The sequence below is a fragment of the Glycine soja genome, chromosome 6 (assembly GCF_004193775.1).
Source record: "Glycine soja cultivar W05 chromosome 6, ASM419377v2, whole genome shotgun sequence".
In the NCBI taxonomy this organism is placed as follows: Eukaryota; Viridiplantae; Streptophyta; class Magnoliopsida; order Fabales; family Fabaceae; genus Glycine; species Glycine soja.
The window spans coordinates 36786714-36810227 of record NC_041007.1 but is presented as its reverse complement, the minus strand read 5'-3'; the positions used below and the strand labels follow the sequence as shown (position 1 = coordinate 36810227).

Sequence of the window (23514 nt, the reverse complement as noted above, 5' to 3'; positions counted from 1 at the left end):
CCTATATAAGATTAATAGGCTAATTCCCTTGAGGATTTACTAGCAGCTATTCTGTTTCTTTACATATATGTTAAGGCATTGGATTGAAAACTCAGACTGGCACATAGTTAGATTCTTCTTATGGTGGTCTCAGGTACTCATGTCTTATACACTTACATATTTAACTATTTCTTCTCGTGGTTGTAAATTAAATGACTTTGTTGGGAAAGGGCTTCTTTTGATGTAATTATTGGTTATTCTGAAAGCAATGCAAATTTGAATACGAGCCTAAACATTTGTTTTAGTTAATTTGAATACACAATTTGTATCTTGTAGAAATTTATAGTGAAACACTAATTTGAAGGGTTTTTTTTTTTTTTACTTTTTTAATTTCACAAGATATTTTACTACAGCATGCAGTAGCCTTGTAAATATATTACTTGCGTGAATACTATTAATTAGTAACTGGTAGTCTTTAAAAACATATTTGTTTCCTGAACTTATATCAATAAGCTAGCCTTGTAAATATATTTGGCATCTTTCTAACTACGGTATCTATCTTAAGATAAAACCTCTAGTTAGGCCAACAAAGGATATAATGAGCATTCAACGTGTTAATTATGGTTGGCATGCATTTTTTTTCCCAATGGTAGTTTCTTCTCCTTTTCATGATTACATTGCATATTGTTGTTAATTTTATAGATCTAAGATATTCAAATCTATGCAGCTCGAAATAACTATAGTGTAGTAGTTGCACTCTGGACTCCCACACTTTTGGTGTGTATGCTATATATCCTAGTAACGTAGTAGTTGTCTCTTTGATCATCTGCTCAGTTACATTAGTTGAATATAAAAAAATGATAATGCTAATTAAAAATATATTTAATATTTCTATTTCTCACTTTTTTTATTATATATACATGTTTAAAATATACGGCAGAGTGACGGTGATAGGAACATGATATTTACAATGCCATGATATGTTCACAATATCATTTTACAAGCCGTTCTTTTCATTGAATTTTTTTTAATTTTCTATTATTGTATAGTTGAACTAATAAATACATAAATAAATAACAAAACATAAACCTAACAGCAGGATGTAGAGAGTGGGAAATATCTTACTTTTAAACTCACATTTTAACAGCAGGATGTAGAGAGTGGGAAATATCTTACTTTTAAACTCACATTTTTAGCAGTTGAAATATATGTGCGTATAGAATCTGATATCTCAAAAAACGGCTTGTAAAATGATATTGTGAACATATCATGGCATTGTAAATTTAACCATTTTCAAATTTAATTTGCTTATCACTTTTAAACTTTTCCCTTCTCTAAAGCCATTTTTATTGGACCTAAATTTGGGGTCAATGGTCAGAACCTGGGCTTATTAGTAAAACTACAATGTATCACTATTTTTTTTATCCGATGTCTATTTTTTTGCACTGTTTAATTTATTTACTGATCATTACGTTATATAGTCTCAATTAATTTAGATAACCTAATTTATCTGTACCTATTTTTATTTCATTTTGTTTCCCATACAAAAGTAATTATTTATGAACTCATGCAAAATTTATTAAAGAAAACACTTGAACAAAAAATAAGAATTTTCCCTATAAAAAAGATTTAAAAAAACATAAAGAATGTTAATGCGTGTTATTAATGAAATAAAATCAATGAATGCTTTTTTGGTTCCATGTGGTGTGTGGCTAATGGTTAGTTCCTGTCTATGTTGTGCAGAGGTGCCACTTTGAGATTGGTGCGTGGTGACAAGAAGGGCAAGGGAACATCACATTTCTAGTTTGAGAACTAGGATTTATAGCTTTTATGTTCCATCTAAGGAAGAGATTTCAAAAGCCAGGTTAGATGTCTTCTCCGTGTTTGATATAAACCTTAGGCCCCTACTAACACTTTTAGAGAATATAATCTTGTCAATAAATTTATAGCAGCTTATGGGTATATAAGACTTGTGGTTTCCATCTTAATTATGCTAGTTTCTGGAAATATATTATACAAGAGGTATTCTTATTACTATTTTTTTTAATAAATTTTTGTTACATTGCTGAGAATGAGCTCATTATTCACTAAAATGTTTTTATATAAAAAAATAAAAATGACCGATTGCTTCACATGTTTATTTTCTTATACCATTCTATTACTATATTTTTATTGCTAGAGAGCTTTATGCATTAAAAATTAAGATGATAGGAAATTTTATGACAAAAGGGAAGGAATGTAGGCTCAAAATGATTGACAAAATATGATATTGCTTTCTTTTTCTCTTTCCTATTTCTCACACTATTGCAAGAATGTCTCCTTTGAAGAGTCCTCTTATTTTCCAGTTATTTGAATTAATAATAGAAATATATATTTCCCTCTTGTGTGATACTTATAATTGACCTTAGTTTATTTGTACATAACGATTGTTGTGTCTTTCATTCATATTTTGTCTGGCTACTAACTTTTATATGATTTTTCATGAAAATTTAAATAATCACTATATTATCTATAAAGGATATAAAAAAATTGACACCAAGGTTTTAATTTTAGGTTGATTCATATGCTTATTTTCCTCCAAATTTTAAACATTCAATTGAATGTGATACACATGCTACTATTGTGGTATTTGAACGAAGGTTTGTACTCTGTACTTTGTATTTCATTATAATTTGAACGAAGGTTGATTCATAGCCTTGGATTTCTTTTTTATTGATCTTTTTCTCTTTTTTTTTCTTTAATAAAATTTGACCATGTTGCCATAAAAACTAAAACAAGTTGAATTGTCAAAAAATTTCAATAGTTTCCATGTGGCAATAATGTTTATTTGTTTACTATTATTACTTTGTAAATTTGGACTGATGTGTTATTTTGTAATTGCTTTATTCTTTATTTTTTAATTTTTATTTAAAAAACACGTTATAAGGTTGTTCTTTGAATGATCGTCTTAGAATCCTCAACATATTTTAATTTTTTTTTAAAAGTACATTCTAAGACGATTTTCAACTAAGAACCGTCTTAGAAAGGTATTCTTCTAATATGGCTTTTTGATGGATTTTTGTTAAGAATCGTCTTAAAAGAGTATCTTTTTTTAAGATGGTTTTTTAGGGAACCGTTGTAGAAAGTAAAGACTTTCTACGACGTTGCTTACGACGACAGTTAATAAACGAAGTAGAATGTCCAAAATAACCGTCGTAAAAAGCATTTTTCTAGTAGTGTAGCTTTAATTAGTCAAATTTCTTATTAATTATGATTTATTTAATTTATTTTATAGATGGTATGGATGAAAAAGATCAAGACTTGGAAGTAGAAGATGAAGACCTAAATCAAGATGGTTAATGAGTGACATGCAGAATTTTAGTTTTTTACTATTACAATATTATTTTAAAAGCTAGATAGTGATGAATGATGATTGATATTAGGCAATTGCTTTGGGCATCAGCTCAACTACTGGTACACACAACATCTTTGGTGAAATGGCAAAAATGTCTTTCATCCTTATTTTAAAAGCTTTCAAAAAATTCCCTCCTCCCCCCACCGCTACAGTATCTAGCACACAGTACCTTTGATTCTCTTCTTCACGCTTGTTCATCCCCGTTCGTGTTTCTGTCGTGCCACCGCCGCTTGTGTTGTCGTGTCACCGTCACCGTAGTTGCCATTGTGGTAAGTTGGTTTTTATTTCATTTACTTGGCTTTGTGTTCATGGCGAGGGGATTGGAGGGGATGGTGGATCTGTATAAAGCCTACGGATTGACAAACTGTATGTTTTATACGGATCAGTGATTCATATAAAGCATACGGATTGTCAATCCGTAGACTTTATATGAATCACTAATCCGTATGAAGTTTAAGGATTCCCAATCCCTATGCTTCATACGGATCCCTAATCCGTATTTTGTTTTTTCAATTTGAGTTAAAAAAATTATTTTATAATTATTTAAAATTAAATAATATTTTCATTTAAAATTTTCTTTTGTAATAAGTAAATGGTGTTGTTTTTTGTGTAATTTTAATTAATGAAAAATATTTTTATAGTTGATTTTTTTAAGAAATAAAGTAATTTTTTATTTTAAAACAAAATGTGTGTGTGTGTGTATATATATATATATTATTGTGATTTAATTATTTTTAAAAATTATTAGTAAAATAGAATTTGTTAAATTTGTTATTTTAATTACATAAATATTAATATTTTGCATTAAGAAGTTTAGTAATCTTGTTATATTTGATAGTTTAAAGAGTGTTTTATAAATTTGTTATATATGATAAATTTCAAATGTTTATTAGTATATATTTGACAATTTAGAAATGATATGGAACTATAAAAAAATTATCAATAGTCAATTTTCATTACTTTAAGTTTTCATTAAAATTTAATTGAAAAACAAAATTGTAGATTTATTTTGGTCATTACTTTAAGTTTTGAAGAAAAAAAATTTATTATGATAGTAATTTCAGATTGATTGAAGTATTGTTCTTTCATTTACAAATTTTTATGACTCGTTTAATGTGGAAATTATGGTTAGAACACGAGGTTTGGGTCGAGCTTTAGGAAGGGTTATAGGAAGAGCCCTAGGGAGAGAAGTCAGTCATGATACAGATGATGCTCCCCAGCGGCGAAGGCCCATAGCATCTGCACGTAGGCAACGAAAAGTTGCACCTGTTGTTGAGGATGTTGACGATATGGATCATGCGGATGAGGAGGTCCATGAACAACCTGAACAAGCAGTTGGTGTTGATGTGTCAACTGATGCTGAGGGTTTTCCAAGCGGACCCCACGACACATCAGTGTTGCAAGACTATGTTTATCATGTGGCCGTGAAAGTTTGGAGTGGAGAGGTATTTGTAATTTTAAATAAATGTCATTTTCGTAAGTAATTGTTAATTTTTGTTGAAATGATTTATATTAACATTTTCAGGAACGTCCTGAGCTGAAGTTATGCTCCCATGGAAGAAAGGTCGAGAAGTTTGGCAAGCCTACCCCTAAGATCGAAGGCTTAGTGGCTGTCACAAAATTAAGTCCTCTAATCACATGTTCGCTAGACACTGGTGATTGGGGACTTATGTCTGCTTTCATGGAGATGTCATGATCTGCATATTAAAGGAGTCATAAAAATTTGTAATCGGTATACTTCTTACAGATTACCAATCCGTAATTTCATTTAATTTTATGGATTACCAATCCGTAAAACTAAATGAACTTATGGATTTCCTATTTACAAAACAAAATAATAAAAGCTTACCTCCGCTGTCGACCAAACCATCCACCGCCACGACCACCACTTGCCGACCAACCACCAAAGACGACACAACAGCGAACGTCAAACTCTCACCAATAACCTCTCAGGCAACGAACACAACAAACGACGATGAACGAAAACGAAAACAAGGGACTCTAAAGCTCGGACGCAAAATGAAGAAGGATACTGATACTTATAAGCCAGGGGTATAATGGGTATTTAAAAAAAATTGTTGGGTGTACCAGCAAATTTGCTGGTGCCCCAAGCAAAACCCTTGCTATTATTTTCTAGAAAATACCTTATTGACCCAATTAGTCATCTTTATTTATGTCTTTTACATAGTTCATGACTACAAATTTTGAACAGGTTAATGTTGTGATGACATACTATCTTTTTTTCTTTAATTTACTTTGTGTATCCAAAAGTATAACTTTATAATTAGTTCATTGCCATCGATAAAAATAATTTTTTATAAACAAAGTAAAAGATAATTTTTATAATTTAATTAAATTATTTTTCTCTTAAAATTGTTCCCAAACTATCTTACAAAATCATTTTATACATCTAGAATTAAAATTGTTGCCTTAAAAAGAAAATATATCGTATATTCCCAAACAAAAGAAAAATATTTTCTACATCTATAATTGATAATAACAAACAATTATATGTTTTTTGTTTGACATATAAAACTGTTGTTGTAGAACATTAAAAAAAAACCATTTCTTACGGTTCCCTTTGCTTGCAATGGTTTTTGTTGTTGCCTTTCATTGCAACGGTTGTTGCATGTCACTTAAAAACCGTTCTCTTTATCATACCGAAAACTACGATTTTTTCGACTGTGTTGCCCTTGTTGAAAGAACTGTTCCCAAAGGCTAAGGCAATGCCTTAGTTTACCATAGTTTAAAAACGTTCTCTAAGAAAAATACAATGGTTTTTTTGTAATAGACAATGCATTTTACGTGTAGCATTAGGCAAAGGCAACTGTTTTTAAATTATGGGATAATAATTTTCTAATATTGATAGTGGTGACTTGTATTGTGATATTATATAATTATGTCGTAAGTTTGAAAAACATATATATATATATATATATGACTCCGTTACACGAGCAAAGACAGAATGTATGCATGCATATGTATATAATAATCCTTGGATTGAAAAGGTGCTAGCTAGCTAACATGTCAGTATACACTCTCAACTATTTTTCACTATGATTTTATACAAATTAAAATTTTAATAAATATGATGATAGTAAATAGGTGGATTTTACTTGGTGACTCAAAACTATAATGTCGCCATCGTTATTATATATAATGGTTTAGTTCTTAAACTCAAGGTTAGTTAGGACGAGGAAGGATTTGCGTTTAGTTTGTCTTTATTGAGTTACAAGTTATTTTACGTTAGTTGAAGTTAAAAAAAATGTTAAAACTATTTAGGACTGATGATAGTAAATTATTTGAACCTTTTGTAGCATGGGCCAGCACTACTGTAAAACTAGCATTTTATGACGTCCAATTAAAGTCGACTTTCGAAAACTGCATGCCTTAAAATAAAACACAGTGACAAATTTGTAAATAAAAGATGAACTCATCATTGACATTTTTTCACTTTCCATCCATGACATTTTTAGACAAAATCGATGTTGTAGTCGCCATTATTTTGTCGCCCCCTCTCCATCCCTCAGTTCCTCCAAATCCTCTCTCTCATTCTCACTGCTCTGTCTTTGCCTTTCATGCCCTCTCAACAGAACACATTTGGTCCCTTGAAGCCCTTCTCTGCGACGCCCATTGGCCCAACCTCTACAACCTCTCTAACATCTATGGCGCCATCGACACCACTCTCGTCCATCTCCGCAATAACCCTAACTCTAACACTAACCCTAACTTCTACCATTGTTGCTACGGCTACCCTTCATTGCTACTTCAAGTCATGTCCAACCATAAGAAGATCTTCTGGGATGTTTGTGTCAAGACCCCCAGCAACACTGATGACCCCATGCATTTTCGTGATTATCTCCTCTGCAACTGCCTCACTTCTGGCGATGTCGTGTGGGACAAGGTCATCAGTGGCCACAACCACCATGTCTGCCCTTATGTCGTCGGGGATTAGTGCTTCCCTCTATTTTTTTTTGCTTACATCATTTTCGTCGAGTGGAATGAGGACTCCTGACCAAAACTTGTTCGATGGAATGCTCATGAAGGGAAGGTCTATTTTTGTGGAAGCCATTGCACTTCTCAAGGGAAGGTGGAAGATTCTTCAAGATTTGAACATCGGCATTCAGTTCAGTCCTCTTTGCTCGAAGCAAGGTTGTTTCTTTGTTCATTTGTCTCAATTTTTTTAATTATTGTGATTCTTATTCAAAATTTGAAGCAAAACATATGTATTCATGGCATCAAGTTTTGATAGCTGAGAAAAAGGATCGCTTCATTAACACTAATAAAGAAGTCCATGAATCTGCCTAGGTATCTATTTGCACATTAATCAATTTATTGTTCATTTTTATAATTATAAAGATTCCAACAGAGGTTAGATTACCGTTCACTTATACATGTATTTATTTTGTGCTTCTACTAAGTTTTGGTTCCTAGGGAGTTTTATTGGGAGGAAGCATGTGCTTGGCATGGTTTTCTACCTTATCATAGTCCTAATAATGAATGCCTCAAGTTATTCATATTCTTGCAACCTTTAGCTAATTTTCTCCTTTGGTCAAGATTCACTTAAAGGTCACATTCATAGACTAGTATCAAATGCATTTTATATTTTTAAAGAATTTTTTATACTTAGCTTTTACCTTGTGTGATAGATTTATCCAGTTTGTGAACTCAGAGGACTAGAAAAGGAAATAACAAGAATGAAAGTTGAGAGAAAGTAAAAATAGAAGCCATATGTATGGCTGCTAGCAGTAAAGGATAATATTAATGTTAGACTTAGATGCCTACGAACCATCTTTTTGTCGTGTATTCTATTCCTATTCATTCAGCTCACTGATTTCAATTACAATGTCTATTTTGTAAATCAAAGGCAAAAAGAGTTGTAAAGAGGCCCCTGAATTTTGTCCACCACCACACCCTTCTTCTAATCTCCACCTGGTAGACTATCTCATATCAATTCAACTTTTTCTGCTACAAATTTAAAAATAAAATAAAATGCAGTCATGTTATCACAAAAAAAATGTAGTCAATGTTTTTTGTCATTTTTTCTTGTTGACTAAATAAAATATGTTGTGCAAGTTTGAAATTCATCACACAAAGCACAGTTTAGTTGAACCCTTGTGGCGTCTACCCTTGACTTATCTTCCAACTCTGGAAGTGGTGTCATTCATTGTGATAAAGAATATGCTTGTATTTAATTATACAAGGATGGCAGGGAAAATATCCAAACCTGCCTCGCAATCAAGGACATTTTTATTTGCCAGTTAAGGGTAAGTGGTAACTGATATTACACCAGAAGTTTACAACATGTGACGGCTATTGTATGTCTTATAACACAAATGAACATTAGATCCAACAATGAACTGCATATAGTACCAGGGAATTCAAGCTGAATAATGCCCCATAGGCTTACAAACATACACTTACGCTTCAAAAAACTGAAGCTCACACTTTATCACGTTAAAAAGTTGATAGTACCCTTTAGAAATTTGAAGTTCAAATTTTTCATCAAGTTAAAAATTGATAGTACTTTGAAATTTCTGTATTGACCATTTAAGTTTTGAAATGTTTCAGCTATTACAATATTTCAGAAAGGGTGACCCTTGGATCGAAAATTTTGCACCTTGCAATTTTGTTCCATTGGATTCTAGTGTTAAAAAGCCGAGTGAATTTTATCCCGAGGAACTTGAGGAAGAACTTTTTAGACTATTCCTCAAAACTTGGTTTCAACCAAGGTATACACTAAAAATATATCAAACCAACACAATAATATACTGAATTTATAAAAAAAAAAATTGGCATGGGAACACTTACTGTGACAGCAGAGCAGAAACTTGAGTTTCTCACCAACATAATAGTCTTCAAGGCATATAGCACATGTTCTTGATGTGCAGTTATCTTCCAAAACAGCAGTAAATATCAAACTTGGCATTGGTTTCACTAGGTGACTACTCATACCATGAAATTCATGAACAAGAGGAGCTCGAGGCCTTTCTCTTCTTATGTGATGCCTGCGGACGAAGAAACAAGTGGCCAGCACCACAGACATAACTAGCAGGGAAATAAATGAAATTGCCATGATAGACCATGCTGTTTTCAAAAGTTGGAATGATCCATATTTCCACATTAGTCAACCCAGCATTTAAAATTAGTATTTCACCCGAAGCTTTAGATACAAATACAGCATGTATTTTTATACCAGCAGAATTTCCTGCAACTAAATTAAAAAGAATTGTTAATTAGACATTTCCAAAATATGAAGTTGTCACATAATTTCCAGCACAATTTACCCGAAGCTTTTGATGTCAATTTTGTACATGCATCCAATGGTTCTGCCAAATATAAGATCCCATATTCTTCAGAACCTTTGACTGTTGGGGCTGAAACCAAAAGACATTCATGTCAACAAAAAAAAAGATTGATAAAATTAACATCCACACACCATCACATGCAAACCATATGCTTTAAGCACATGCTAGGTGCAGACCATGAATGGTTTTATATCTAACACATGCCCTATAGCAAGAAAGTTTGAACCACACACACCCAATTGTGTGACATCTATTATTTACTTCCATACCCCTTCCCTTTTTCTTCTCTAGTTTGAGAGGGTATAGGATGGAAGTATGGAACCATTATTTTTTTCCTTATCATTATAAAAATATCTAAATCAGAAAAATCAACCAAATTCATTGAATCATTGAAGAATTTCATGGTTGAATAAAGAATTAAATAACAGCACAGACGTAACACAAAATACTTTAATGGCTTTGGCCATGATAAATTTAGCTTTATAGATTAACATCTCTGATAGGAAATCATGCATACCTTGCAATATTTGTTTGGCCAATGACCCCACATCAATGTAAGCATTTGTGGCATAAGGTGTATGCTGAAATTCTTCTTTCTACATCAAGAAAAGGCTAGCTCTAAATCACCCACTAAAAATATTGAAGTATACATTTTGTACTATAAGGTCAACTGTGAATACATTCTTTCTACATCTCTAGTTGATGCTTTAAAATTAGAAGTTAGAACTCATAGTCAATGTAATCCAGAGAAAAATTATTATTGAATACATTCCTTTATATTTACAATTCAAAGTATAGAACTGATAGTCAATGCTTCCGAAAAAAAATTCCTCAAAAAAAAATCAAAGTAGTTGGACTTCTATGCTATATCTCACATTTATTAATATTACTAGAGGTAAAGAAAGAACAAAGTTGGAAAGTTATTCTCCTCAAATAAAAAAATCTCACATTCAACTAATTCAAAGACAGCCTTTTTCTCTTATGTTTAATGTTTAAATTTAAATGATAAGCCTTTCAATAACTTGCCATCATGTGTCATGGTAAAATTTAAAAACATTTAACATTAAGTATGCAAATGATAGTAGGTAAAATGTTAAGTGAAGAGATATGGTGAACTAAAAATTCATTAAAAAATATCAACTTAGTCAAATTTAAAACATGCGCAAAACCTTACTTAGGCAACAACAAGCTCTTGACTTTAAAATAGGTAGGTCCAAATAAGAGAAATAGTAAAGGGAACATAAAGAGAGCTCTTGTGATTCTCCAGGAAGCCTAAGAAAAGGACCATAACATATCTGTCCTGCAAGATGAAAAAGCCAAAAACTTAGAAGCCAACCTGTATATTCCATTAAATGATTCAGAGTGAGAATTGAGAATCTAAAGTACACACCATATACAAATATAAATAGTTGCAGGGACTGGTTCACAAAAAAGTTGTAATTTGAACCATAGCTTTTATCTTTTATTAAACACTTAATTATGTTTTTAGTCCTTCAACTCAGGGTGTTTGTTTTTTTAGTCTCGCAAACAAAAATTTTAATTTTTTAGTCCCTCAAATTCGAAAAACATTCTTTTTGTCCCTTTCCTCAAATAAAAATTTGCAGTTTTTAGTCTCTCAAACTTTGGCAGTGACTAAAAAAAGTATTTTTTTTTTTTTAATTTGAGGACTAGAAAATGCAATTTTTTACTTGGAGGACTAAAAAAACAAATCCCCTAACTTGAGGGACTAAAATAAAATTAAGCCTTTATTAAAGATATGGCTGCTTAGAGGAATATCCCAACATTTTGTTTTTATTTATAAGTTATACAAAAAATTAGGGGAAAGAAATCAAACGATTATTGTTGACAAAAATCTGATAGCAATTCAATTCAGTGCTAGACTACTTGTTCAATCAAAAGAATGCATGTCTTTACCACGACCATAGATAAAACCTTGAGTAATTAATAAATTGAAATTTTTTAGTGTTAACCTCAGGATGGTATCTGATTCCTCCTTTCATGGGGCCTCTAGCATTATCATGTTGTACCCTGAACCCTACATAAGATTGCAAGGTGTCATCCTCTTTAGGTATGGTACATTCAACCTGCATTATTGTGAAACATTTATTTAGAACTAGAGTTGGTGAACTATATGAAACAGTATAGTGAAAACAGGTAAACTAATTTTGCCAAAACAAGGACATGAAAACACACAAGAAGCAATTTTACTTGCCTTGATTTCCCTGAATGGAATTAGTAAACTTTTCTCAAGCTTTGAATCCAATCCCAGAAGCCTAGAGGCCAACTTAAAGTTCCTGTTGGTGCCTGCTAGTGCATTCATTGTTCCCCTTGACTACTAGAAGGAATAACACAAGTAAGAAAACAACAGATAATTAGTAGATATTTAGTAAGAAAAGAAAACAAATCAGTCAAATTATTAAAAAGGAAATATTGGAAATTTCTACTAGTGCTACTCAAAATAAACTTGCCTTAGCAACTATAGAGTAATAAATAAATAAATAAATAAAACTATAGGTCAGAAGTCTACGTTGTTGCCGAGCACAAACGAGAAGATTTCCCGAACCAGAGAGAACTGAACGAGAGCGATATCCATGGCATAACCAGAAATCGGAATCTTGAGTTCCCTCAAGAGCGAGAAAGCCTTAGGCATTCTGTTTTGGGGGACATGGTGTGCAACGGAGCAATAAGGGATCCAGGAATTGAAAGCGTAATCATCGTCGATTTTGAGGCCTTTCTTTCTGATAGCGTCACAGAGTTGTGATTAAAGCTGGAGGAGTGAGAGGGAAGGGGTTGGGGCGAGGAAGAGGAGGTTGTTGGGGTCGTTGGGGAAAGTGGCGAGGGAAGAGAAAGTGAGAGGGAGAGGATCGTGCTTCGATTCGAAGGCTTTCAGGAGAGATTCAAGCTTCGAAGGTTCTAGAAATGGTGCCGAGAATAGGGTTATGTGTGGCTGAGACTCCATTTCTATCAAGTGTGTGCTGATTTGTCTTTTGGCAAGAACATTCCATGCTTTCAGAACCTAATTCTCCAATGCAGGGTCTAGGTATAGCTCGATCACGAACCCTAATTGCTGCCACATTGGGGATTTTTTTGTGTTTTGAAAATAAACCTAACCTAACTCAGATCTGTGTGTGAAAGAATGGATGGTTGTGAAGTGAAGAGTGTTACTGAGTTGGGCTTTGTGTTGCGTTTGCGATAGGAAAGTTGTTTTTTAAAGCCCCCATACTTGCACTTGCCTTTGAAAGCAAGGGCCAAGGCATATGAGACGCAATTAAACTAAGATGGGCTTACGCAATAGTTGTCGTTGACTTATTAACCCTCATTACAAAATTGCCACTACCTTACATTCTAAGACGATTTTTTCTAAACGCCTTAGAATGTGCGACATAAAGAACATTATTTCTCCCCCAAATTACAAAATTTCCACCGCCTCCTATTCTAAGACGGTCCTTCAGAACCGTCTTAGAAACAACATCGTAAATAATTTCTTGTAGTGTCTATATCTGTCAACATCATCAACAATTTCAATATTTCACAATTCAATTTGATAATTGAAACTACTTCTAATATCTGAAGCGCAACCTTAGTTATATCTATTTTCACTTCATCGACTGCATATAATCTTATTGGTTCGGGTAAATCATCCCTGCTATATTCAATTCTTGGAGAAATGCAGCTAGCTTGTGGCTCTATTTATTCCAATGAATCCATTGCTTATGTACGACAGGTTTGTATGCGATAATGTCATATGCTTAGCCTTAGAATGAAATTTCTTATGTCATTGTTTCCTCAATGTCTCAAATGGCAAGTCCCTTGGATTTTATCTGCAATAGTGCGTGACGACATATTGCTCTGGAAAAGCTATGACCCTGAAAGGTATAATGCCTCCAACTATTAAGAGTTTTTATACCTCACAATTTTAATTTGATTGAAACCTAGACCTACTTCTTCTACTCAGTGTGACCTTGAGCTTTACAAACATGTTTTGAACCAAAAAGAACTAATGTTCTTCCAATTTATCAACTCCCTGCTATAAACAGGTACACTGATACACTGCAGGCACGTGCATTAGATGTTGATGTCTCAATGATCGTGGAAACCAGACTTGCAGCTAGGACGCAAGCTCTACAATTACAAATAGTTCATGTAGTTATTTATTTATTGTGATACATTAAGAGGTGTTAGTTCTTGTTTTTTTGTACAGACTGATGAAATTCATTAGGATTGATCAAGCTAAATTATGAATTATTGAATTGTCATTTTGTATAAATTGTTAGATAAGTGGTTGTTGTGACTTCTACAGCTTTGGCCTATTTTGGATTCTCTGCCTTAAATCATTTAACTTTTATTTACCAAAAATAAAATGATAATATATTGTTATTGTTGAATATCAAAACAGCAATAAAAAAAAAGCAAAAAGTTGTTTGAATTGATGTTCTGAATTCTACGAGCTAATATAAAATGTCCAAGAAAAACACTACCTTATCACTTTGGCAATTCATCCACACACACAGATGACACATTCACTTAATTGACGCATGCAATGTGAATGTGCAATCACATGCAATGCTCTCATTTTCTCTATCTATCTACCTTTATCCTTTTCCCATATAACCTTATATCTGCAACTCTTCCTTTCTCAAATTTCAGAAGCTACAAACTGATCAGAATGAACAAAATTTATCTCTCTCTTCTAGGGTAGAAAATCAAGTTGCCAAGTGTCAAAAATTAGAGGGTGGTCTCTTGTGTAAGGTTTGCAAGTTGTTAGAGTCTTTCTTCTCGGATTTTACAATACTTGAACTTGAAGAAAGTTCATATTTGGCTTCTTGAAATATCTACCAAAAATTGATCATAAAGTTCTATCAGTCCAGTGAGGAACAATTATGCATAATTGGTATATACTATTTGATTTGGCATTGCTTTCCTGGGGTCATTGGGTCATTGCTCATTTGCTCTTATTTGAAATTCTTGCTTTGGGGTGAAATTGTAGCTAACAAGAACATGGTTTCTAAAATAATGATGGAAATAGTTAGTTTAACATATAAAATAGAATGCCAAAACTGTCAATTTCTAATTATTTTTCTTTTTTGGTCTGCAGTGGAAGTAAATCTACTATCATGACTAATGCGACTCTAAAAATTGTGGTTCCTAATGATACTATTGACTGTGTATACGGGGAAAATAGTAGTAATTTAGCTCGTCCGAGATAGGTACACAAACTTGGATAAGTTTATATACATATTTTTTGTGTGTTAGATGGTTTTTCTTGTTCCTTGTAATTCCTTGGTATCAATTTATTGGTTTCCTATTTCTTTTTTAAAATTATTTGGATACAAATCTTACAATCACTTCCTCTTGGGATGTTGTGGGATAACTGGTTAAGAAATTAAGAATTACATCCTAACTCACATTCTAGTTGTTATTTGTTATTGTAGTAGTGATGATAAGAAAAGCTAGGCAGTTTTTATATTAAAAATTATTATATATCTCCTTTATTATTATTGTAAATCATAAATAAACATGTTGTAGACACACATATGCAAAACATATAATCCTTTATTATATTTATAAATTTTTTAATTATATTTAAATAAAGAAAATAATTTTAGGTTTATATTTCCCTTTTAATAAACTATAAACAATGGTTTTGTTTTCAAATAGAAATATTGTATTTCAAAATAAGTAATTTATAAATGATAAACCTCATTTTCAAAGACGGTTATTTAAAAAATCATCTTAGAAAGTGGATTTTTTAAGACGGTTTCTCACAAAACCATCTTAGAATACTCTAATTTTTTTCATTTTAAAAAAACATTTTAAGACTATTTAAAAAAAAACTGTTTTAGAAAGTCTACTTTCTAAGATGATTTTCGGTAAAATTAAACTTTCTAAGACGGTTCCCTAGAAAACCGTCTTAGAATCCTCATTTTTTTATTTAAAAATAACATTTTAAAATGATTTTTTTAGATAATCGTCTTAGAAAGTGAACATTCTCGTCTTAGAAGCATCCTTCATTTTTTCACAAAACCGTCTTAGAAAATTTACCTTCTAAGACAGTTTGAGAAACATCGTGCAAATTCTTGACTTTTCACGGTGCTGACTTCAAAAACAGTTGAAAATCGTTGTATAAAAGCTCCTCAAAACCATATTGGAAAGCGTTTTTTTAGTAGTGCAAATTACTAATAATCACTTGGTATTTACACCACCATTTTTTTTCTAAGTACAACATCATCCCTTCTCTTTCGTAGGGAGGATTGAATTGTGATTTTAAAAAATTTAGCAAACTTTTGGCAAACCTAATTATTGTCTGATAATCTAAATACTTTAAAATCAAAGTTTTAACCAACTGATATGACAAACGACGAAAACTCTTAAACAGATTTTAACAAACAAATTTTACAAAGGCAAAACCAAAACTCAAAGTTAGTTAAAAGAAAAGGAAAAAAGAGAAAGAACACAAAGATTTTATAGCGGTTCGTTTTTACCATTGAGACTACATCCAAATCTTGACACCTCACCAATTTTCCGTTAACTTTCAACAAAGTTACAAGTATTTTTTATTGTCACTTCTAGCTCTTACAAAAAGTTATCCTCTAGCTTTTACAACCCAACTATTTACTCTTACCAAACCACTTATAGCTCTTAAAAAAATCAACAAATTTGTTTGAAGGTTTGGTACACAGATAAATTTAACTTCTTATAAATAGATATATAATTTGAGTTCACTGTCTTTTTCTCTCAAGATTTAAAAGGTATTTTGAGAGCTTTACAACTTAAGAAAAAAAATGAATTTAAAAAAAAAGAAGGCTTGAGAAATTGTATGGTTTGAAAATCATCACTTGAGCACTTCAAATCTTCTATTATTTATAAGCTTCTTCAACAATCAAATGTTGTGTCTAAATGACCTTCTATTTGGGTTTGTTGCATCATTTGAAGCAGGTGTTTGTTGGAGCATTAAATGTATGTCAACTTTGGCTCTAGTCCATATTGATAAACCACTATGCTTATATTCTTTTAGCAACACATTTCCAATTGGCTTCAATAGTTACATCAACTTTAGATTAGAGTAAATCTGCACAATAGTGGCAGGTCTTTTTATGTAGGAAGAAGAGTTTAAAATTAATTGTTCTCTTGTTTTCTTCACTTTGATAGATCCTAAGAAGAATATTCAACATTCTTTACACAAAGGATCAACATATCAGAGCATTAACTTGGTCTTTAATGCTATACTTCAGACGTTTGTTTGATATTGTTTGTTTCATATGTTTATAACAAATGTTGGGAACACACATTTTTTAATCAATTAAAATTTATTAAAAATAATAACATTAAGAGAGAATTTTATGATGTGAGATCCAAAAAAAATTTATAGTTTTGGAACATATATCTTCTTGATATTCACCAATTCACAGTCCATATTGTGTTTGAAGAGTCATTTCTTTAATTGTGATTGTTAATGTAACCTTTTTCTTGGATTGATGATAAGTGATTTCATTTCTGTTCATCTAGATTTACATTGTTAATCACTTAGTTCATTAAACAAGCATGTGAGTTGATGGTTGGGACCATCCACCTTTGACACAATGAATTTTTTTCTCTTCCTTTCTGTCATGCCAAATTAGCTTGAGGTTGAGGTAACAACATTAGAAGAACTAGTCAAACAATGTAAATCCTTTTAAAAGACTTTTTTAAAAGACTTTTTTATGATTAAAAAGTCTTGTGGTATTCAATCAAGACTTTTATAAAATATAAACAAATCTTGTGGTATTCAATTAAGACAATAAAGATTTTTTTTTCAGGGCAACAAAATCTGTTGGTATTCAATTGAGATTTCTTACCACTTTTAAAATGTCTTTTGGTATTCAAAAGTAAATAGATTTTGATGGATTCTTTTGTGGAATGGATTTTGAGAGACTTTTTAGTTAGAAATACACATAAAATACTCCTCCAACAATCTCACCCAAACCCTTGAGACTTTTCATAATCTTTCAAAGACTTTTTCTTCTCCTGCCGAACAAGACACAAACCACTACCAGGTTCATTCTCTTACAACTTTTCAATCAATTTTACCTATTTTTTTAATGGTAATCGATAGTCAATATTGTTCATACTATATGTATATTACGCAAATCAAAAGAAAAGGGTGTTGTATATGCTTCAAGATTTCGTATTCATATTGTTTTCAACGTCCAGGCAATGAATATGCATCAAAAGAATGGCAATTGATATGCATCAAGATTTCATATTGCTTTTTTTTTAGTACTGTATATGCAAATCAAAATAAAAAACTCTTTTTTTTCTGTTTCTTCAACTTGTTTTTTTACAACGTCCATTATTATTATTATTATTTTCTTGTGTTATTATTAAAATGTTAATTATTAATGTGTTATTATTATTTTTTTGACAGCGTGTTATTATTATTATTATTGTGTTAATAATTTTTTAATTGTTATTGTGTTATTATTATTGTTATTTTGTTAATAGTTTTTTTTTTAAAATGATTTTATGATATATGAGTATTATTTTTATGGAAAATGCTAACATGTGCCCTTAAGACACTTGTTAGTGTATTATGTATAGAAATTTTGTATTGAAAGTTGTGCAATTTACTTTATTAAAAGTAAAAAATTGTTGTTTTTAAGACATAGTTACTATTGGAAGTATCCTTAACATGTGCCCTAAGTGCGCATGTTAGCATGACCCTTATTTTATTATTAGGTAGTTTTTTAGTGGTTTTTCTATTGAATTGTATATTATTCGGGATATAGTCACTATACTTTTGACAATTAGGAAACAATAACTATTTTTGTCAAATAACTAGTTTCTTATATATATATATTAGCGATCAAATGGGGGATTCACAAGAAAATAACAAAGGAAAGAGTAGAGACAAAGATAATTATGTATCTTGGACTATGGAGGATACCAATGAGTTGTTGCACCTCTTGGTGGATGCTATGAATAGGGGATTGCGTGATGCCAATGGGTCACTTAGCAAACAAAATGTAGAACGAATAATACTTCCTCAACTCAATGCAAAAACTAAATTCCCTAAAACTTATAGTCATTATTTGAGTCGGATGAAGTGGTTTCGAAACCAGTATAATATGATGTCAACCCTTATGCGCAACAACTCTGGCTTTGGATGGGACCCAATTGGAAAAACTTTCACTGCTCATGAGGATGTATGGAAAGATTACTTAAAGGTGAGCTAAGTTCATAATCTTTTAAATATATTAATAGTTATAAATTTAGTAAATTATAATATTTGTAGTATATTAACAATGATTTTTTTTTTAGTCCCACCCAAGTCACAGCAAACTTCGAGGAAAAAGTATGGTTGATTATGAGTATTTCAAGATCGTTGTTGGGGGTGGAGTTTCTAGCGGGAATAATTCTATATTAGTCGATCCAGATGATACTGATGCAACAACTTTTGAGCCAGAAAATAGAACTGTTGGGATAGAAGAATTTTCATATGATCCTAATAGTGATACATTCATAACACCAAATAACTATGAACCAGCATATCAGCCTCCATCACCAAACCAACCAAGTCCACCATCCCACCCCCCTTTAGATTCAGAGGTTCCCATAGAAAAACAAAACTGTCACAAGCGAAGGAGATCCGAGTATGGAGGGAGTTCAAGCGCTGTTGGGATCAACAATCAAGGCAACGTTCTGGAAAATCTTTCTGTTGGCATTGGGACTATTGCTGTGAATTTTGAAAAAATATCCAACATGATGGAGAAAAGAGAAAAAGATAGAGATAGAGATAGAGAGCTCGAGGGTATTATTTGGGATGTTATAAAAGAAATTCCAAATTTGGATGACATAACGCGTTTCAAGACAGCTAAATTGTTAAATACTAAAGCAAAAAAGGATTTTTTCTTGAAGATGTCACCGGAAGAACGCTCATCTTGGATAAACTTTAAGTTAGGGAATAATTAATATTTTGATCATCTATTATTAACATATTATTTTAAACATCGTGAGTTTGTTGAACTATATCTTTTGGGTCTCTATTTTGGTTGAAGTATTTGGTTTATTTTTTGGTCGAACTATTATGGTTGTATTTTGGTTGAAATATTTGGTTTGTTTTTTGGTCGAACTATTATGGTTGAAGTATTTAGGTTATATATTTTGTGAAATTGTTGTGGTTAAACTTTAGTTATATTTATTTTATATATGAATTTGTATTAACTTTGATATTAACTTTGATATTGACTTATAACCATGACCATGACATAAAGAACGAAGAAATGGATGGAGATATATATAATGAAGATACAAATGATGAAGATATAGATGACGAGGAAACAAATGAAGAATTTTATGAAGCCACATACACATATGTGATGGCAATTTATGCTTTAATAGATATATTAAATCAGTTTTTGAATATGATGCGTGGTGAACATATTGAACGTCCATTAACTCGACGACAAATTACTAGTCGGGGATATGACTATATACACAAAGCATTAAACGATGATCCTGCAATCTTTCGACAAGTATATAGGATGTATCCTGATGTATTTCGAAAGTTGTGCACGATTATAAGAGAAAAAACACCTTTGGAGGATACAAGATTTATTTGTGTTGAAGAAATGCTTACATCATTCCTACAGATTGTCGGCCAGAACACTCGATATTGTGTAATCCGCAATACATTTGGCCGATCACAATTTGCTACAAGTGAAAATTTTCACAAGATTTTGAAAGCTCTGAACTCATTAGCACCTGATTTAATGGTTAGACCATGCTCAACTGTGCCTGCAAAAATAAGGGAAAGCACAAGGTTTTATCCTTATTTTAAGGTATGTGATCATTATCTAATTATAACAAAATTATAATTATAATTGTGATTATTATAATAATATTTATGATTATTGATACACACACTTTAGGATTGCATTGGAGCTATTGATGGTACACATATTCCCGCATCAGTAAAAGGACGAGATGTAAGCAGTTATCGTGATCGTCATGGAAATATGTCACAAAATGTATTAGCTGCTTGTAACTTTGATTTGGAATTCATGTACGTTCTTAGCGGGTGGGAGGGTTCAGCACATGATTCCAAGGTGTTAAGTGATGCTTTGGCAAGGAAGAATGGACTTAAAGTGCCCCAAGGTAAGTATTATCTGGTGGATTGTGGATTTCCTAATCGACGCAAATTTTTAGCTCCATATCGAGGTGTACGATATCATCTACAAGATTTTGCAGGTCACGGTAATGACCCTGAAAATGAAAAGGAATTATTTAATCTTCGGCATGCATCCTTAAGGAATGTGATTGAGAGGATATTTGGTATTTTTAAATCGCGGTTCACAATTTTTAAGTCAGCACCTCCATTTCTATTTAAAACACAAGCAGAGCTTGTGTTGGCATGTGCAGCACTTCATAATTTTCTTCGCAAAGAATGTCGTTCTAATGAATTTCCAGTGGAACCTACTGACGAGTCTTCATCTTCATCTTCAGTGTTACCAAATTACGAAGACAATGATCATGAACCCATTGTTCAAACACAAGAGCAGGAACGAGAAGATGCTAATATATGGAGGACTAATATAGGTTCAGATATGTGGAGAAATGCTAATAATTAGGCGAACATGAAGTGAGAATCACTTTGTTATTATTTTTTTAGGCAATAATGACTTTGTTATTAAAAGGTTTAAAATTTATATCGTTTTTATTTTCTTTATTCAAACATTATAATTTATTTATCATCTTTTTCATTCACTTTTGTAACTTCCGTTATTTTTTTGTTTAAAATGTATTAATCTTTCAAAATCTTAAAAATCCATAAAGTACTTTGAAATCTTAAAAATCTGTGTTAGAAATCCATTAAAATCTTGGGTTAAGAATCTTGATTGTAAAAAGTCTTTTAAAAAAAATCTTTTAAAATCCCACAAAATCAATACAATCCCACATAATCTTTTAAAATCTTCAAGATTGTTTTTGTCAAAATATTCTCTCAAAATCCCAATCCAATACTAGTTCATTAAACAAGCATGTGAGTTGATGGTTGGGACCATCCACCTTTGACACAATGAAATTTTTTCTCTTCCTTTCTGTCATGCCAAATTAGCTTGAGGTTGAGGTAACAACATTAGAAGAACTAGTCAAACAATGTAAATCCTTCTAAGTACTATACTTTTCTTTCGTCTCCTAGTCAACTCCTTCATTTTTTTTATTTCTCACAAGTATCTTTCTTTGTAAGTAATTCTATTCTAGGCATAGTCACACATTAGATATGGACACCTCTTGGATTTAAACATTGGTTTGCTACATTTTGAGGAATTAATAAATCCAACTCATTGTTCCATCCTACATGTCTAAAAAATTACTGGTCACTAAAACTGTTTGGACTCTAATTTTTTTCTAACCATGGTCAATGTATAACTAGTTACTCTTCAAAGTAAAATACACAAAACTCATGGTTTTTCTTCATATTGATTTATGGTAGAAGAATATGGTATCCATGGGGTTTTCCAAACCACTAGCTTCATGTGCAAGTAATAGTTAGTCCATTGGGAGTTAGAGCTCAAAGTTTACAAGCAAAAAGCGAATTAGGCCCTTCTATCATAGTTCCACTCTATTTAGTTGAATGAGTTTTATTTGGGCATTTGTTTCTTGTACTTCTGCTATTGAATCCAGCACCTCCCATTATATTTTGGGAAACCCATTCCAAAATACAAATTTATGTTCCAAAATGGGCATTCTAGAATGTAATAGGAGGTGTAGAAGACAAGGGACTCTAGAATGTAATACGAGATGACTATCCTCACCCCTATATTTTCTATTCAAATGTCTTTTAAATTCTAATGAGAGGACAAAACTTCCCATAAAGACAATTTCTTACACCCCCACCCCTCCCCCTTCTCTCTTCCCACCCGTGACTTCCTTCTTTTCCTTCCCTTTCTCCATTTCACACCTTCACCTCCTTTAACACTTGCATTGAATATTTTCTGCTCCTAGAATCTTTTTTTGTGTCTTTGTAACCTCCCTCAACTCTATTGTGAGTTCCTTTTTTCCATGCGTGTGTGTGAAACAGAATTGTGATTCCATTGAATAGAAATGCACAACGGAATCATAATTTTACTATCTATCTGATTTGATAACACACAAAATTATATTTTTATAGTGTACATAACATAAATAATTTTACATTTTCATTGTGTATTACATAAAAAAATTATTTATATTATGTAATACACATTGAAAAAATAATTTCTTTTAGTTCTAGGACTGAAAAAATTAAACGAAAATATGATTTATTTTTTTTGTTGGGTAAAAGTTTAGGTAAGTTAGGTCCTGGGGGCTCACCAGGGTTTGGACAAGCCTCAAGGCTCAAAGAACATTTATAGAAGTACTTACAGATTACCTACCAACAAGATTCGTGAACCCATGTCCTTTTAGCATATGAGCACATTCCTTACCAATTAGATCAACTTATGTTAATTCCGCTATACAAATTGCACAAAGGAGTCATATTTCCCTCAAAAGAGTATTTTTGGAAGAAGGAAAAGGTCCCAATCAAGTGGGGTGCGAATAGAAAATGAGATTATGATAATAAACATTGCCGGTGATTATGGATTCTGTTCAGATTTTGTTAATTACTACTTTATGCATCATAGAAAGAAAAGTTTCCAATCATGTGGGGTGCCAATAGAAAATGAGATTTGGGTTTTTTATTTAGAAGCTGATATATACACCTCACCCTTTTATCAACTTACCTCCTTTTTGTATTTTTTTTTTTTTAGAAATATTCTCAGTCTCCTGCAAACATCAAAACTTTCATATACCTCGTCATAAGATGTGAAGAAATCC

The 23514-nt window shown here is 31.9% G+C and overlaps 2 protein-coding genes and 1 pseudogene across 2 annotated transcripts; 2 read left to right on the top strand and 1 right to left on the bottom strand.

Annotated features, from left to right (window-relative positions):
* The first annotated feature begins 4430 nt into the window (after positions 1-4430).
* On the top strand, positions 4431-5574 carry LOC114416873. The gene is made up of 2 exons (XM_028381916.1): positions 4431-4818; positions 4899-5574. Exons 1-2 carry the CDS (start codon positions 4498-4500, stop codon positions 5067-5069), a joined length of 492 nt encoding a protein of 163 aa, XP_028237717.1. The 5' UTR covers positions 4431-4497; the 3' UTR covers positions 5070-5574.
* A 3021-nt stretch (positions 5575-8595) lies between these two features.
* On the bottom strand, positions 8596-12900 carry LOC114416872 (annotated as a pseudogene).
* Positions 12901-20690: 7790 nt separating this feature from the next.
* Positions 20691-21355, top strand: LOC114416871. Its single transcript, XM_028381915.1, has one exon. The coding sequence runs from the start codon at positions 20721-20723 to the stop codon at positions 21285-21287; it is 567 nt and encodes a 188-aa protein (XP_028237716.1). The 5' UTR covers positions 20691-20720; the 3' UTR covers positions 21288-21355.
* Positions 21356-23514: the final 2159 nt, after the last annotated feature.